Below are 15,332 nucleotides of genomic sequence, written 5' to 3' on the forward strand. Positions count from 1 at the left end.
TGTAGCCGTGCCCAGCTGTGCCTGATCTGTGTGGGGATTATGGTCACAGTGCAATTGAACTCTGGCAAAGGGCTGTGCACAGGCAGACAGCTGAGCTGGTTTGCACTAGCCCATGGGGCTGGGTTTGTGTGTGTGAGACTGTGTGTGGGTGTAAGACCATGTCCAAGTGTTTCTCTGTGTCCACATGTAGACCCATGTTCATTGGGGGACTGTGTCCATGTGTGTGCCTGAGGTCGAGTGCATGCCTCTGTCCATGTGTGTGGCTGTGACTGTGTCCAGGACTAGCCTGGAGCCTGTGTGGGCACCTGGGCTCACACCTGTACCTCTGCCCTAGGGGGGCGGCTCCCATCTCCCCGACCCTACCCCAAAGCATCATCAGCCAGGCACCCACAGCAGACCCACCCCATCCCCCCAGGACCCCTCAGCCTACCTGTGGGCGAGAGCTCAGCCACGCTGCCAATGTAGGGGCCATGCAGGAAGCGGGGCTCGCTGTCATTAATGTCCTGCACCTTGATAATGAACTCCGACTCGGGCTCCAGAAGGCGGTTGGTGGCGCGGTCCCGAGCCTGGGCCCGGAGCGTGTAGAAGGTTTTCTGCTCTCGGTCCAATCTCTCCATGGCGTGGATGTCACCGGTCAGCTCATCGATCAGGAAAATGGTGCCTGCGCCTTCACCGGAGATGGTGTACTTGATGGCCCCATCACCCTCGTCTGAGTCTGAGTGGATCTGGAGAGGCAGGGAGGAAGGTGGGGTGGACGGTGGGAGGAAGCTCCTCTCGGCTTCCCTGCCTTGAGTACCACTGGGGGCCTGCTCCTAAGCGTGTCTCTTCTTCCACATCCCCATCACTCCACACAAACACGGAGGCTGGGGGGCCAGGCTGCACCCCCGTCTGGGCCTCACTGTCGGGCCCAGAGAGTTCCTCCCACCAGCGGCTCTCCCGGCTCCAGCCCCACCCCTGCGATCTACCTTTCCCTCTGCAGCCGGAACTCTCGCCCTCAGAGGCAGATCTAAACACGTCCCCACCTGCCTGAGACTCTTTTATGGCTCCCCACTGCCTTTACTAGGAGGTCCAGAGCCGCCTCTCCTCCAACCGGCTCCTGCTGCAGGCCCCCCGCCCTGACTTCTCTGCCTGCCGAAGCCCTACTCATCCTGCAGGCTCTTCCCCAAAGCTCTTCTGGATCTCTGTTCCCCAGTCCCCTCCGAGATCCCCGTAGCATGTCAGGCCGTCATTATCGTGTTCTGCTTGTAGGATGGCTGTAGCCAGTGCTTCTCTCACTTCCTGTGCATGCCAATCACCCAAGGATCTTGTTATAACGCAGATTCCGACTCAGTAGGTCTGGGAATGGGGCCTCGGCGCGCATTTCTAACAAGGTTCCAAGCTGCCCTCCGGTATCCCTGAGCTCTGAACTCCCAGAGGTCAGGGCTGTACCTTACTCATCTCGATATTTGGATAGCCAGACTGGGGCTTGGCACAGGATGGGGACAGGGCACGGAGGGAGAGAGGAGAAAAGGGGGCGCACATGGAAGGAGCACTTACTATGTGCCGGGCACCATGCTGCGCGATTTACGTGTGTATCTAGTTCAGTGTTCTTTATTTAAAAGAAAGTACCGGAGTGGGCTTTGTCTCTGATTTCATAGACTTACTTTCTATGTTCTCCCGAGGATTAGGGAAGTGGGATGATTTGCTCAGTGGAGGAACTGGCCTGGTCTGCAGCCCGGACTTCTCGCCCCATCCTCCAACCTCCCAAGAGGAGCCCAGAGGGAGGGAGAGGCACCGCAGCCTGGCCGGGGCAGCAGCAGCATCTCCCTGGGTGATTGCTGTGTCTCTCTGAGCCTCGGTCCCCTCCTCTGTAACACGTGGGTCATAGCAGCACCTTTCTCCTAGGCGCTGGGGGATCATTGAGTTGAAATCACTCAAGGCCCTCAGCACCTGCCTGGCACCACGTGACAAACTATTTAACAGCCAGCAGAGCAGGGGCACTGTCCATGGAATAGGGACAGGCAGGAACCTTGCAGTTGCTACATCACAGAGAAGTCCAAGGGGCTGAGGGAGTTGGGCAAGGGAGTGAAGAGAAACTATTTACTGCAGACTTTTTCACTATCTCATTAACTGGCGCAGCCATGCTGATGTGCATGAGCCGAAAATCAGCCCTGCCTGAGACATAGTAAGTGTCCAACAAATGGCAGCTACCATACTGTTATATTCTTGCTAAATGTTGGCGACACATGCCTGGGATTGGATTGAGGCACTCACAGGCTACAGGTCCCGGGCTGTTGTCAATGCCCAGAGATCTCTTGGGCGAGGAACCAGCCCGCGGACCATTCTTCCAAACAGACGCCTAAGCCCTTACCCTCCAATGCTCAAATCTCCGAGGCAGCTCTGAGGAGAGGAAAATGCATCCCATGAAGCTGGTGACCCTTGGGTCCCCACTCCCTTCTAAGCTCCCAGAGAGATGGGGTGTGAATGAGAGAATCCCCAAGTCCCCTTTTCAGCCAGGATGCTGTGTCCCCTAGCCCACGCAGCAGGATAACAGGTGCCAATAAAGTTGTCACAAACGGGGACGAAAGCCCACCCCTTGCCAAGCAGAAGGAGCTGGGGAATAAATTCTGCTGGTGGGACTTTGTGTCTGAAAGGTGGATTATAGAAGTGCCATTTGGAAGATTGAATGGCCCATAAACATTTTCATATTTCATTAGCCGATTAATGGGCATCTCTCTCTTTTTGGCGAGTCTGCTGATTCTCAGCAGAAATTGCGGGGAGTAAATGGAGGCGTCTGGCGGAACCTTTCTGGGTCCCCGTCCTATTATAGATTGCCCCAATTAATGCCTGTCCTGGGCTCCACCAAGAAGCCTTCTTCCTGTCCAGTTACTGTTAATAGATTTCTCATAAGTGGCTGGATTGTAAAAACCTCATAACTCAGTTTAATGCCCCCAATAAAATTATCTCAGAACGGCGGCCCTGAATCACTGCCAGTGAGGGGAGATGAGACCTGTCTCTCCTGTTTGCTGTTTACGCTTTTCCGCCACGTCTGCCCAGGGGACGTGGCGATGGGAGAGGGTGGCCCTGTTCCCTCCTAGAGTGCCTGAGCCTGCTTTCCAATCAGACCTGCCATCTGCTAGCTTCATAGGCACACACTTCTGAGCAGTGTGCGGAACACGTGCATACCTCGGAGACCTGGCGGGTTGGTTCCAGACACCGCAACACTGTATCACAATAGAGCAAGTCACAGTCCTTTTTGATGGTGGAGGGCCTTGCCATCGATTTGGGAAAAAAGACTCAACATCGCTGGAGCACAGTAAAGCCAAGAGCAATAAAACAAGGTGTGCCTCGAGTTACCATTGGGGGGATGCTTAACAGCTATAACATTGGTCTTCATTGCGGCCACATGGAGCACTGTTATTCTTCCCTTTCTCAGATGGGAAAGCGGAGGCCCAGAGAGGGGAAGCCATTTGCTTGGCCACACAGATATGTGGGGGAAGCCAGCTCCCGACACCACGACTCACAAAAGTTGTGACCATGGGCTGGTCCATTTTACCTTTCTGGGCTCATTCTCCCACCTGAGGAATCAGATCAAGCCTTACCTGGTGCAGGTGTGGTGAGGATTACATGACAAAATATAACATCCTAAATGCTCTATAAATGGGTGTTTCCTTCTTTTTCCTCCTCCTGGGCCTTGCTCCTGTCCCTGCAGCCCGCGACATTTTAACTCAGACCCTGGACAGGGGTCACTTACGAGTGAGGAGTGGGGAGGAAGGACAGGAACCCAGAGGTGAAGTCATCAATCTTTTTCCATGAAGAAGGACACAAAGGTCACTCTGGGGCCCAGTGGCTGCCCACTGGGGATTGTAGGGACAGGCCGGGCTGGTCAGCCTGGGCAGGAGCCGGGAGTTGAAGATTTGGGTGGGGCTGGGACTGCCAGCCCTGCTTGCCTGGGTCTAGCCTCCCAAGTAGAGAGGGAGTGCACGTGGCCCTATCTTGGGAGCACATTTCTCGACAGCACATTACAATGAGTGGAGGCTGGAGGAGGGTGCTCTCATTCACCGGTCACCTGGCACAGGGGTGTCCAACCTGCGGCCCACGCATCTCGGGACGGCTATGAATGTGGCTCAACACAAAATCGTAAATTTACTTAAAACCTTATAAGATTTATTTTGTGATTACACATCAAGATGTATTTAATGTGTGGCCCAAGACAACCCTTCTTCTTCCTGTGTGGCCCTAGATGCTGAAAAGTTGGACACCCCTGTGTATCACACGCGCGTCGCAGGCCTTGGCAGAAATCTGATCTAATTTTACCCGCACACGTGTCCCCGTCTTCCAGGCGAAGGGATGAGATGGGCCCTCACCTGCTTGAGTCCTGTGCACGGGTGGCCCCTCTACAGCCCCTGGGGATTAGATTAGTCCACTTACAGTGTTTCAGGCCACAAGGGACCGAGGAGGAGGGGCTGGACCGAGAGGCAGTCACAGGGCTGCACAGCTTGGGGAGAGGCCCGCACACCAGTCAGCGGCAGCCTCTTCAATCTGAGCCTCTATTTCATCATTTGGAAAAGGACTTCAAGTCACAAATCAGAAAAGGTGACAGGCTTTGGCTTCAGCAAGGGCTGGGTGCCAGCTTCAGCTGTCACTGACCTGTGGTATAGCCCACAGTAAGGTCACCCTTCTCTGAGCCTCAGTTTTCCTCTCTGTAGATCTGACATTTTCCAATACGTGTTAAAGATTCATCAGATCATATGTGGAAGCTCTCGGCACGTAGTAGGTGCCCAATGCACTTCCTCTCCCTTTCCCACCTGAGTCTCAGGGGAGTTTGGGGGCCACTCAAATCCTGACCCATTGGAGACAGAGGGACCATCGTCCAATATCTGTGTGGAGTCTTTTAAACTCAGCATGCTTCCTCCTTCAGGAAGCCCTCTTGGTTGCCCTCCCATCTGGCTGAAAGACCTTCGCCCTACTCTGTCGCCCTGCCCCACGCACACTCCCTGGTAACACCTCAATGCTGCACATCTGTCGCCCCAGCTGTCCTGGGCCTCAGGGGCCTGGGCGAACTGTGGTGTGACTCTTTGGTCCGAACTCCCCCAGCGAGGCACACCCTGGTGCCCTGACAACGCCTGCAGAGAAAGGACGGAGGAGTGGGGACGCTGAACGCGTGTGTGTGGGTGTGCGTGCACATGAGAGTGGGAGACAACAAGCTCCTGGAGGGTCAAGCACGTGGCTTTGTTTCCGTGTCGCCGGCATCCAGCATGGGGCACAGCACTACGCACGTTGTGCAAATGAACAGTGGAACACGCAGCGGTCATTAGAATCCCTGACATCTACTGGGGTTTCTGGAAGATCCCGTCACTCTGTTAAGTCCCAGGGACACGTGCGTGCAGAGGGGAGGGAGTCACTGGGCATCTTTCCGGCCTCTTCGCCGTGACCTCATTGATACCTCAGGGTGACCTGGGGAATCAGAGGTTATTCTCTTCCTGTCATACAGGTTGGGTACAGGTTGGCGAACTGAAGCTCAGAGAGGTCCTCATCCTGCCTTAAGTCACACAGTGAACAAGAGGCGGCCCCAAGGCCTGTGTGACTTCACATCCTGGGTTCTCCCCACTTCGTCACGCGTGGGCGGCCCTGGAGGAGGTGGCCTCTTCCCAACTCCAGCCCTAGACGGTAAACAACATGCAAAACACAGGAGTGGGCCTTTCCCCCGGGGGCGGGGGGCTGAAAAACAGGATTTATGAGGCCGTTAATTACTTCCTCCTAATTAAATCAAAATTAAACGGGAACAGAGGTACGTTTTCCTTATTAAAGACAATTAAACGGACAGTGCGGCAATGCAAATAAAACGAGTCCAGGATTTGAACGGAAGGCAAATCAAATAAAAAGCCTCTCCCAGAATAAGGGGTCTGTTCATGCCCGTGCTACTCGTAAACCAGGAGTTCATCAATTTTCTTTAAATATTAGCAACTTAATTAAATCTGCTCTCCTCCCCACTTTAATCCTGCTGTGTATCTAAAATAGATCTCACTGCCCACAGGGGCTGGTCATGAGTGCTGACCCCGTATAATTCTAGCTTTAAAAAAAAAAGAATTAAAAATCCTACAAAATCCACAACCAGCTGACAGAAACCTCCGGGGAAATTACAGTTCAGAAAAGGGGATTAGTCAATGTACCCAGATTGTATGGGAGGCTGCTCTAAGGGTGGGCCTTGTGAGGAGGTGAGGGGAAGAGGTGCGCCAGGCTGCGGAGGGGACAGGACAGCGAGGGGAGCTGCAGGTGTGGGGCCTGGGCGACAACCTCTGGGCCCAGTGGTTCCTGCGGGTGCTGACAGGAAGGAGCCTGGCGGTGAGTGATGGAGGCGGTGGCTGTAAAATAGGTTACCGTTGGGGCCGGGGTTCACTGGAGATGCTGCTGTTGCTAAGCTACCTTTGGAATTCGACAAGGACGGATGCTCCCTCCCAGCGGCTCCCTGGGGCAGGGGACCCAGAAGCAGTGAATTAACCGAAACCGTGGAGAAGTCCTTTCTCCCTGAAGAGCGAGAGAGCATAGTATGAGTGTGTGTGTGCGTGCGCGTGCACACACAAACCAGCGGCACAAAAAAGGGATTCGACTAGAAAGGGGACAAGTGGTTTTTGAAAGCTCAAGCTCATATTCCTAGAGTGAGGGGTGGGCTACGGACCACCTCCCCTGACACACACACACTTTGTGGTGGAAAACCAGGACATCGAGTTGCCAAGAGGCCTTTGGGGTCTAGAGCAGGGTTTGGTGCGTCCGTGTAGATGGTATTCTCACGGTGGCGGAAGTACCAGGTGAGACCTGTAACTCAAAACTGCTACTGAGGTGCTCTTCCAGGGCCCAGCATATGCTGACTCATTGGCTCCTCATCACAGCCCTTTGAGGAGGTGCCAGGAACAGTCTCCCTCAACAGATATGGAAACTGAGGCCTGGAGTCGTCCTACAACGAGCCCAGTGTCATGATAACAAGCAGCAGAGCTGAGATGTGGCCCTGGCTGTCTGGCTGCAGCTGGCCCCCCTGAGCCACACCCTACACCGCCTTTCATAAGAAAGTGTGCTCTACACAGATGCTTGCAGAGATGGAAACTTGACTTTCCTCCCTGCGAGGAGTGCTGGTCTGGACGTGGCCTTGAAGGCGGCGAGAGAGGAGGTGCACTGGGTGCAGACAACAAAGGGGGAGGCTGACACAATCGGGGCAGCAGCGGGGATGCTGGGAGAGGTCGCTGTGAGGAGGAAGACCCCCCCAGGCTGGGCGCCATGCTTGCGTCATAGCGGACACTCACGCAGAATCAACTGCACCGGCTGGGAGCTGGCGTCAGGAGATCCGGTCGATGTGTGGAATCTGTCACCATGTTACGAGGGCCTTGGCATGAGGTTCTCTGCCTCTGTCCCCAGTTTCCCCATCTCACAAGGGTTTTACGAGTCCCTGCCATCGCTGACAGACGGGGGTTCTAATAGATGGGTGGGGTTGGCTCGCACTGCTGTGATGATGACAGCCGGACACATGTGGACAACAGTGGAGAGTGAGCCGTTTCTCGGGTCTTTTCAGCATGTGAGTGGCTGGGGAGGCCTTCTCTGCGCCCCGGCTGCTGGGCAGACCCCAGGGCTGAGCTGCCTGAGACCACCACAGCCATTTAAGCAGAGGTGTCGGAGTCCTTCCCTGTCTCTCAGGGGTTTTCCAAAGTCCTTCTCCTGGGGCCGGGAGTTTCACAAAGGTTTGGAGAATCAGGCTGGGACTGACCTCCAACACACACAGGTTCAAGTCCGGGCCACGCCACTTGGCCCCTCTATGACTTTGCCCTCTCCGAACTTCGATTTCCTTATCTACAAAAGGGAACAATTGTTTCTATTTTGCACTTTAAGAGTTAAGGTCTTCGATAGGAATAACGAGAAAACAATAATAAACCAGCAACCAGCCACAGGCAGAATGCTTTATGTGCTCAGTTTCCTTCTTCAATCTTTCACCAGCCCTATGGAGCTATCTCTCTTAGCTCTGCTCCTACATATAAAGAGACTGAGGTCCACAGAGGGTAAGGGAGTGTGGCTCATGGGTTAGCAGAGCCAGGCCTCCAGGTCAGGGGTGTCTGGCCCCAAAGCATTCTCCACTACCTCACCATTAGCTGTTGTCTACCTGCATTGGTTCCTGTCTAGCTGACGGGAGGCACTGGTTCCTCCCTCCCGCCNTACAAAAGGGAACAATTGTTTCTATTTTGCACTTTAAGAGTTAAGGTCTTCGATAGGAATAACGAGAAAACAATAATAAACCAGCAACCAGCCACAGGCAGAATGCTTTATGTGCTCAGTTTCCTTCTTCAATCTTTCACCAGCCCTACGGAGCTACCTCTCTTAGCTCTGCTCCTACATATAAAGAGACTGAGGTCCACAGAGGGTAAGGTAGTGTGGCTCATGGGTTAGCAGAGCCAGGCCTCCAGGTCAGGGGTGTCTGGCCCCAAAGCATTCTCCACTACCTCACCATTAGCTGCTGTCTACCTGCATTGGTTCCTGTCTAGCTGACGGGAGGCACTGGTTCCTCCCTCCCGCCCCCTCACCCCATTCTGCTGGACCCACCGTCTCGCTGCCCTGGCTAGGAGTCGGCCATCTCAGGTTCCGCCACTGGTTTGCTTGAGCAAGGACATGAGCCTCTCTGAACTTGGTCTGTGAAATCCTCACTCTGCTCAGTTGCGGGGACTGACTTTAGCCACATGTATGGAGGGGAGAATAGCCAAGGACCAGGGATGACTGTGTCCAGAAGAGATAAGATCTGGGTTTCCTGATAGGAAAGCCACAAGGCTAAAGCCGAAACTCTCCTCCCGTCCTTGTCCAGGGTCCCTGCCCCTGATCCCTGAGCTCAGCAGCTTGGCCAGTCTTCCAATGCTCAGACTCAGATCTCAGCACCCAGGAAACTCCAGAGCTGGTCTCCCCCCAGCTCCACTGACCAAAACTTCCTGGAAAGCTACTTGGCCTTAGTGGAAGCCAGAGAACTCTCCCTGGGTACCACCCTGCTTCTCACTCCTACAAACACCCTCTACCTCAACACCTCAACTACTGACAGGTCTTCAAATAAACTGGGCTCCTCCAGAGCTCCTTCGCATAAGTTACGCCCTCTTTCCAATTAGGCTGATGAACTCCTACTCATACATCAAAACCCAGCTCAGGTGTTTTCTCCTCCATGAAGCCAGACAACAGATACCATTTATTAGATGCCTACTCAGTGCCATGTGCTGACCTGTGAAGTTTTTTGTGCACTAGGGTGTCTTTGCCACTCCGGGGAGCCCCCACATGTCAGAGGCCGGATCTTAATTGCTTCTCCCTCTCCAGCATCACATCTGTGAGACGCTCAGGGAATGAGTGGATGAACAAAAGGTCTCAGCTCCTTATACTCCTGAGGGCACAGGTCTTCAGCTTTCATTCATTCATTCGTTCATTCATTCATTCATTCGTTCGTTCATTCATTCAACAGTTTGTGAGCAATGCCTGCATTAGTCACTGGGGATTTATGGTGAGCAAAACACAGTCTAAGAGGAAAGACGCTCATTAAATGCATAATCAAACAAACGCATGCATAATTGTTATGAAAGAAAGACAGGGAGGCCCTGGCTGGTGTAGCTCAGTGGATTGAGCACAGGCTTGCGAACCAGAGGATCGAGGTTCGATTCCTAGTCAGGGCACATGCCTGGGTTGCAGGCAGGTTCCCAGCAGGCCAACTTCCAGCAGGGGACGTACAAAAGGCAACCATACATTGATGTTTCTCTCCCTCTCCCCTTTCCCTCTAAAGGTAAATAAATAAATAAAATCTTTAAAAAAAAAAAAGAAAGAAAGACAGGGCTCTACTAGCCTGGCATGGAAGGGCTAGCTTCTCCGACAAGTGGCAATGGAGGAGAGACCTGAGTGTGAGTATGGGGTAACCAGCAGGAACAGGATGGGGCAGCTGGGAGGTGTGGGACCACCTAGGCAAAGGGGCAGTGGCAGGAGTGCTTGGGGCTTGGGGGCAGTCAGAGGGCAGCAGGGCCCTGTGAAAACTCGAGGGCGGGGCTGGATCTTCCCGTTTGGAATGGGATGGAATTTGGGTTTGTCTCCGGATGCACAGGAAGCCATTGAAAAAATTTAAGCAGGGTGCAGAGAGTATGTGTAGGACACGCTCAGATTTGCAAATTGGTTTCTACATTCTGGATACCTCTAGCTACAAGGTGGACTGGGCTTACCTACTAACACTTAGAGAAGGGCGTGGGGCCGGAATGAAAGCCGAGTGCATGCCCCTGGTGTCTGTGGCAGTGGGGACCAGGCACTGGCACTTATCGGGGCTAAGGGAATTGGGGTCCTTTGCATCTACTAGTGGGAGTGTCCAGGGTTCTGGGCTCGGGAAAGTGAGTGCGGGGTCCCTCTTTACCTTGCCCACGTACAGGGGCTCGGTGCCCGTGTACTCCTCCACCACGAAGAACTGATTCCACACCCAGCCACGCTTCACGCGGCCCGTGCTCAGCGCGGCGTCCTGCAGAGCTCCAGGCGCCGCCAGCGCTGGCGTGCCCGCCGCCCACAGGCGTCCCAGCGGCACGGGCGGCGCTGGCAGAAGCAGCAGCAACAGTAGCAGCGCGGGCGACAGCGCGGCTCCCGCCAGCCCCCGACCGGCGGGCTGCGGCCTCATGCTTGGCCTGCGCAGGGGGGCCCAGGCGCATGGACGGGAGGCACCAGGGAGTCTCCGCTGGGGTGGCACCGCAGGGCGGCGCCACGTCACATGGTGGCCTCAGCGCAGCCACCGGGGCGCCGCTCCGGACGGAGCACCCGGACAGGCCCGCGCCCCTGAACGCCACCCAGCCGCGGGGGCGCCTGGCTGGAGGGGGAGGGGGCGCGGCCGCACCCCGGACATGGACGGCCCTGGGGTCCCCGCCCGCGCCCCCCCGCGAGCCTCCGCGGCCGGGTCACCAGGCAGTGCCTCCACAGCTCCCGAGTCCGGTGTGCGCCATGGTCCCCGAGCAAAGGGCGCTGGTTGGGGCCTGCAGATCCTTGGGTCCTTAGAGGTCTTGGGGCGGTTTGTTGCAGGAGCCTGCAAGAGAAACAAGAGAGGATCAGAGCAGGCTCCACGTGACGGCAGGGCAGGCTGAGCCTCTATGTAGACGGTTAAACCCTTACTGTGTGCCTGGCGCTGTGTGGGATGGGGCATACACAGCTCTGTGGTGAGCCCGTGATGGTCCCTGCCTTCTTGGGACCATAGCGAAGCAGTCCTGCCTCCTCCCGCCCCCCTCAAACCTTTCAACTCCCCTCACCACTTCTCCTCTCCTGCCCTCCCCCAGCTCCCTCATCCAGCTCCTTCTCAGGGGTCCTCCACCAGCCCCACGCCCACAGGAGCAGGGGCCCTAGGAGCTGCTTCCCCTGCCCCTGGTCTTGGTCTCTCCAGCCCAGCCCATCGCCTAGAAGGCCCTCATCCCAGAGAAGGAGCAGGCCCTCCTAGAAGGGCTCCTCAAGAGTTCCAAAGGGCCTTGCTTGGAGGTGCCCCCTGTGACCTGGGGCAGGTTCACCATACCTCGGACCTTGCCTTTGATGTCTCCACATTCCCCAGGAAAACCTGCCTTTCCCAGGGTCTGAGACACCCCTCCTCCCCCTTCCTGGACCAGCACACAGTTCCCAGATCAATCCATCTCTCTCCTTCCCCCTCCACACGATCCTGCTTTCGGCAAGAAAGGATCTGAGGGACTAACTCCTACTCAAGCAATAATGATGAATAATGGCTTGATGTGGGTGTTTACAGGGGACAGCGATTCAGGCACTGGGAACAGTGAATAGAGGTGAGGGGCTCCATCCCTGCTCCTCCCCCCAAGCCAGCTCAGCTCAGTTCAGCTCCTTTGAGTGTCCACTCTGTGCCAGCTTTGAGCAGGATGTCTGGGCCGAGACACAGAGGCTCGGTCTAGTGGGGCGGGAGACAAGACCCCCAGTAACAAATGCCAGGTGGCAAGTGACCAGGCCTATCAAAGTGGGTGCAACTTGAGACCTACAGGGTTTGGGGAAGGGAGTGGGCCCAGGTGCCTGGAAGGGGCAGGTGGGTAGGAGGGAATCAGGGCTACTTCTTGGAGGAGGGAGCATCTAATCAGGTGGGAAGACAGGTATGGGCATTCCAGCAGAGCTGTGTGCGGGCAGGCTGGGGGTGGTCCAGCCAATTTGGGGAGTTAGGTTGGGAATACGCAGTGTGTGGCTGGCTGGGCAGAGGAGGTGGGAAGGACTGACCTGGTCCCCAGCCATGTCCCCCTGTGGACAAGGGAAGTGGCTGGAATTTCGGGGGGGGGGCAGAAGGATCCTCCTCTGCCAGGGTGCCACAGTGGGCAATTCTCTTGCCTTTATTCTAACTCACCAGCTCATGGTGAATCACAAGTGGAAGTCAGTGTCTCATATCTATTTTGCTCGATTATTCAGTGCTCTTGCACAGTAGTGGCTCCAGAATTTCTTTATAGGAGGGGTGTGGGGAGGGGGTGAATCCTGCATCTCAGGGCAGCCGCAATGAGAAAACACCACGCGTCCACAGGGAAGAGTGAGGAGTCGAGCTCTGAGCATCCTGCCCCCTCCTTCCCTCCAGGCCCCTAAACTCATGGAAGTCCGGACCAGCGGTGACCCTACTGTGAGCTTCCCCAGGTCCCCGTCTCAGTCCCCTCACCTACTCTGTGGGGCCTGGGCATGATGGCGGAGCCAAGGGGTGTCAGCAGGCCCTCCCCCACCTTGGTGGCCCTGGTCGCAATCCCGGAGCTGTGCTGCTCCCTCTGGGGATCCGGCTTAGATTCTCCACATTATGGCCTGATCTGGTTGTAATGAGGCTGGAGTTATGGCTGAGGGGGAGGCACTGCTCCAGAGCCTTCATTTCCGGGAGCTTATGACTTCCCTTCGTGCCGCGGGAACTGTTCCCCTGACTCTATCAGGCAGTTCCAGGGCTCATCTCAGCCCTGCAGGGATGCGGAGGGGAGGGGCTGGCAGGAGGGGCTGCACAGAGGGTGGGAATAAGAGGACCCCCACCCCAATGTTTGCAGGTACCCACCGTTGCTCTCACTAAAAGTCAATCATTCATTCATTCATTCATCAAACATCATCGTCTTCTATAAGTGGGGAGAAATGCATTTCATTCATTCATTCAACATTCTTTAAAAATAATTTCTCCGTGTAAGACAGCAAGATGCAATAAGCTTTATATCAGGAGAGAGATGCATTTATTCGTTCACTCTTTCTCCAGATATTTACCAGCATCTCCCTGATGCCAGCCCCTGTGCTGGGCACTGGGGACAAAGCAAAATGAAGTTCTGGCCCTGGTGGAGCTGAGCTTCTGGTAATAAAGAAATGAAATCTACAGTATAATTTCAGGGAGTAATAAGTGTTAAGAAGCAACATAAAGTGGGGAAAAGGGAGGAAGAGGATGATGAAAGGGCTGCGGTGGGTGTGATGTTACAGATAGGGTATCCGGGAGGGCCTCTCAGAGGAGGTGACGTTTGGCAGATCTGGAAGGAAGAGAAGGAGCTGGACACTAAATGGCTCTACACACAGAGGGAACAGCATGGGCAAAGGTCCAGAGGCGGGAACAAGCTGAGGAATAGCGAGGAGGCCACTGTGGCCGGTAGAGAGCAAGGGGGTGGCCGCAGATGAGACAGGAGACAGGGGTCTGGGCCAGATCAGGGAGGGCATGGAGGAGGAAAAGCAGCTTCCATTTTACTCTGAGCGTTTAGAGAAGCCCTTGGAGGAATTTTATGCAATAAAAACCACAGGAGACTGAAATGGTGCGTGGCCGTGAGCGGCTTTCATGATGTGTGTCCTTACCTTCCGAGGCCCAAGCCCAGAGGCTTACAGAGTAGGGACGGCATCACAGAGGAGGTGGCACTTACAGGAGAGGCACAGGAAGAATTTGGATACGTGGAATTTGGGGTGCTGGGGAGCTCCCTTCCACAGAGGGAGCTCTCTGTGGAAGGGCTGCCTGGGGCAAAGCCTTGAAGTCAACTCCCATGCCCCTTAGAAAGGGGCAAAGTCTGCCCTGGCTGGTGTAGCTCAGTGGACTACGAACCAAAGGGTTGCTGGTTCGATTCCCAGTCAGGGCACATGCCTGGGCTGCAGGCCAGGTCCCAGTGGGGGGCATGCAAGAGGCAACCACACATTGATGTTTCTCTCCATTTCTTTCTCGCTCCCTTCCCCTGTCTAAAAATAAAATCATTTTAAAAAAAGAAGAAAGAAAAGAAAGAAAGGGGCAGAATCTGAAGGCTGCACAGCTTACTTGGTGATGGAGCGAAGCCTCAAGCCCAGGACTCGGGTTCCCCACAGTGCAGGGGCCCTTGGGGGCCTGGGAAATGACGCCTTTCTGGGAGAATTCGGCCTGGAGCCAGGGGACACTTGTGGCAGGATTAGGGTGGCTGCCTCTCAGCCCCCGCCCACCTTCTTGGCTGGGCACCCAGGTACAGGGCATGTTCCGCCCTCGCAGCCCCCAAATCTCTTTCCCACACAAGCTTTCATACCTCAGCCCATCAGGTTCTCCCTCAGGCGTGTTGGCCGGGTTCCCTGGCCCTTTGCCAGAACGTCGCCGCTCTGCACAGCTCTGCTGCAGACACACTGGCCTCCTCTCTCCCTCCCTTCCTTTCCTGCTCCAGCTGCTTTTCCCGAGTGGGTGTCGGTGACAGGACCCTGTCCTGGCATTCAGAGTCATTCAGGGGAGGCCGCTGTGGAGCCCTGGGGCTGCTTTGGGCTCTGCCTGGTCCTTCCCAGGAGATCTGGGCATGTTGGGGGCGTTCTCTGGGCCTCACTCAGGGCTCAACCTACCACACAGGTGTTCAATCCCAAATGGAATTAAAAACCAAGCTGCAGCTAAAGGCAATAAATGTCGGTTTTACCCTGCCCACTCTGCAGCCTCACCTCCTGTATTCCATGTGCCCTCGGGTCCACCTACATTCATGTGGTTCCTACGTGTGAGCTGGCCTGTGCCTGCAATCACAGATGTCAGCACGTGTGTGTGCACGTGTCTGGTGCATGTTCACTCACTCCACAGATATCTGTGAGGTTCCACTCTGTGCTGTTCTCAGCACAGTGAAAAGAATCAGGTAGCGTCCTTGACCTCGCAAGTCCAGAGGGGACACAGACAACAACCAAACAAATAAGTAACATGTCAGTAGATGCTGAGCTCTGGGAGAAAACAACTCGGGGTAGGGGCAGAGGGAAGCTGGGGCTGGGTGGAGGCTGGGGGTGATTTCAACAATTCAGGCGAGAAGTGATGGTGGCCTGGACTGAGTGGGACCATTGAAAGTGCTGAGAGGTGAGGCTGAACGGAAGGATGTGTCGACGGGTCAGCAATGACCATGCCCGCAGCCCGAGCAGCAGGAATTTTATCC

At 55.3% G+C, this 15,332-nt stretch overlaps 1 protein-coding gene across 1 annotated transcript in view; it reads right to left on the minus strand.

The window, feature by feature from the left end:
- Positions 1 to 11,031, minus strand: part of CDH22 (cadherin 22) — a 70,898-nt gene extending 59,867 nt beyond the window's left edge. Inside the window, exons 1-2 of the mRNA XM_037044198.1 lie at positions 10,382 to 11,031; positions 431 to 725 (exon numbers count right to left, since the gene is read on the minus strand). Coding sequence (XP_036900093.1) covers positions 431 to 725; positions 10,382 to 10,636 — 550 coding nt within the window. The 5' untranslated portion in view covers positions 10,637 to 11,031. The remainder of the gene's footprint in view (positions 1 to 430; positions 726 to 10,381) is intronic.
- Between the last annotated feature and the right edge of the window lie 4,301 nt (positions 11,032 to 15,332).

Source organism: Sturnira hondurensis, unplaced genomic scaffold (genome assembly GCF_014824575.4).
Source record: "Sturnira hondurensis isolate 20B ecotype Veracruz unplaced genomic scaffold, ASM1482457v3 Scaffold0004136, whole genome shotgun sequence".
In the NCBI taxonomy this organism is placed as follows: Eukaryota; Metazoa; Chordata; class Mammalia; order Chiroptera; family Phyllostomidae; genus Sturnira; species Sturnira hondurensis.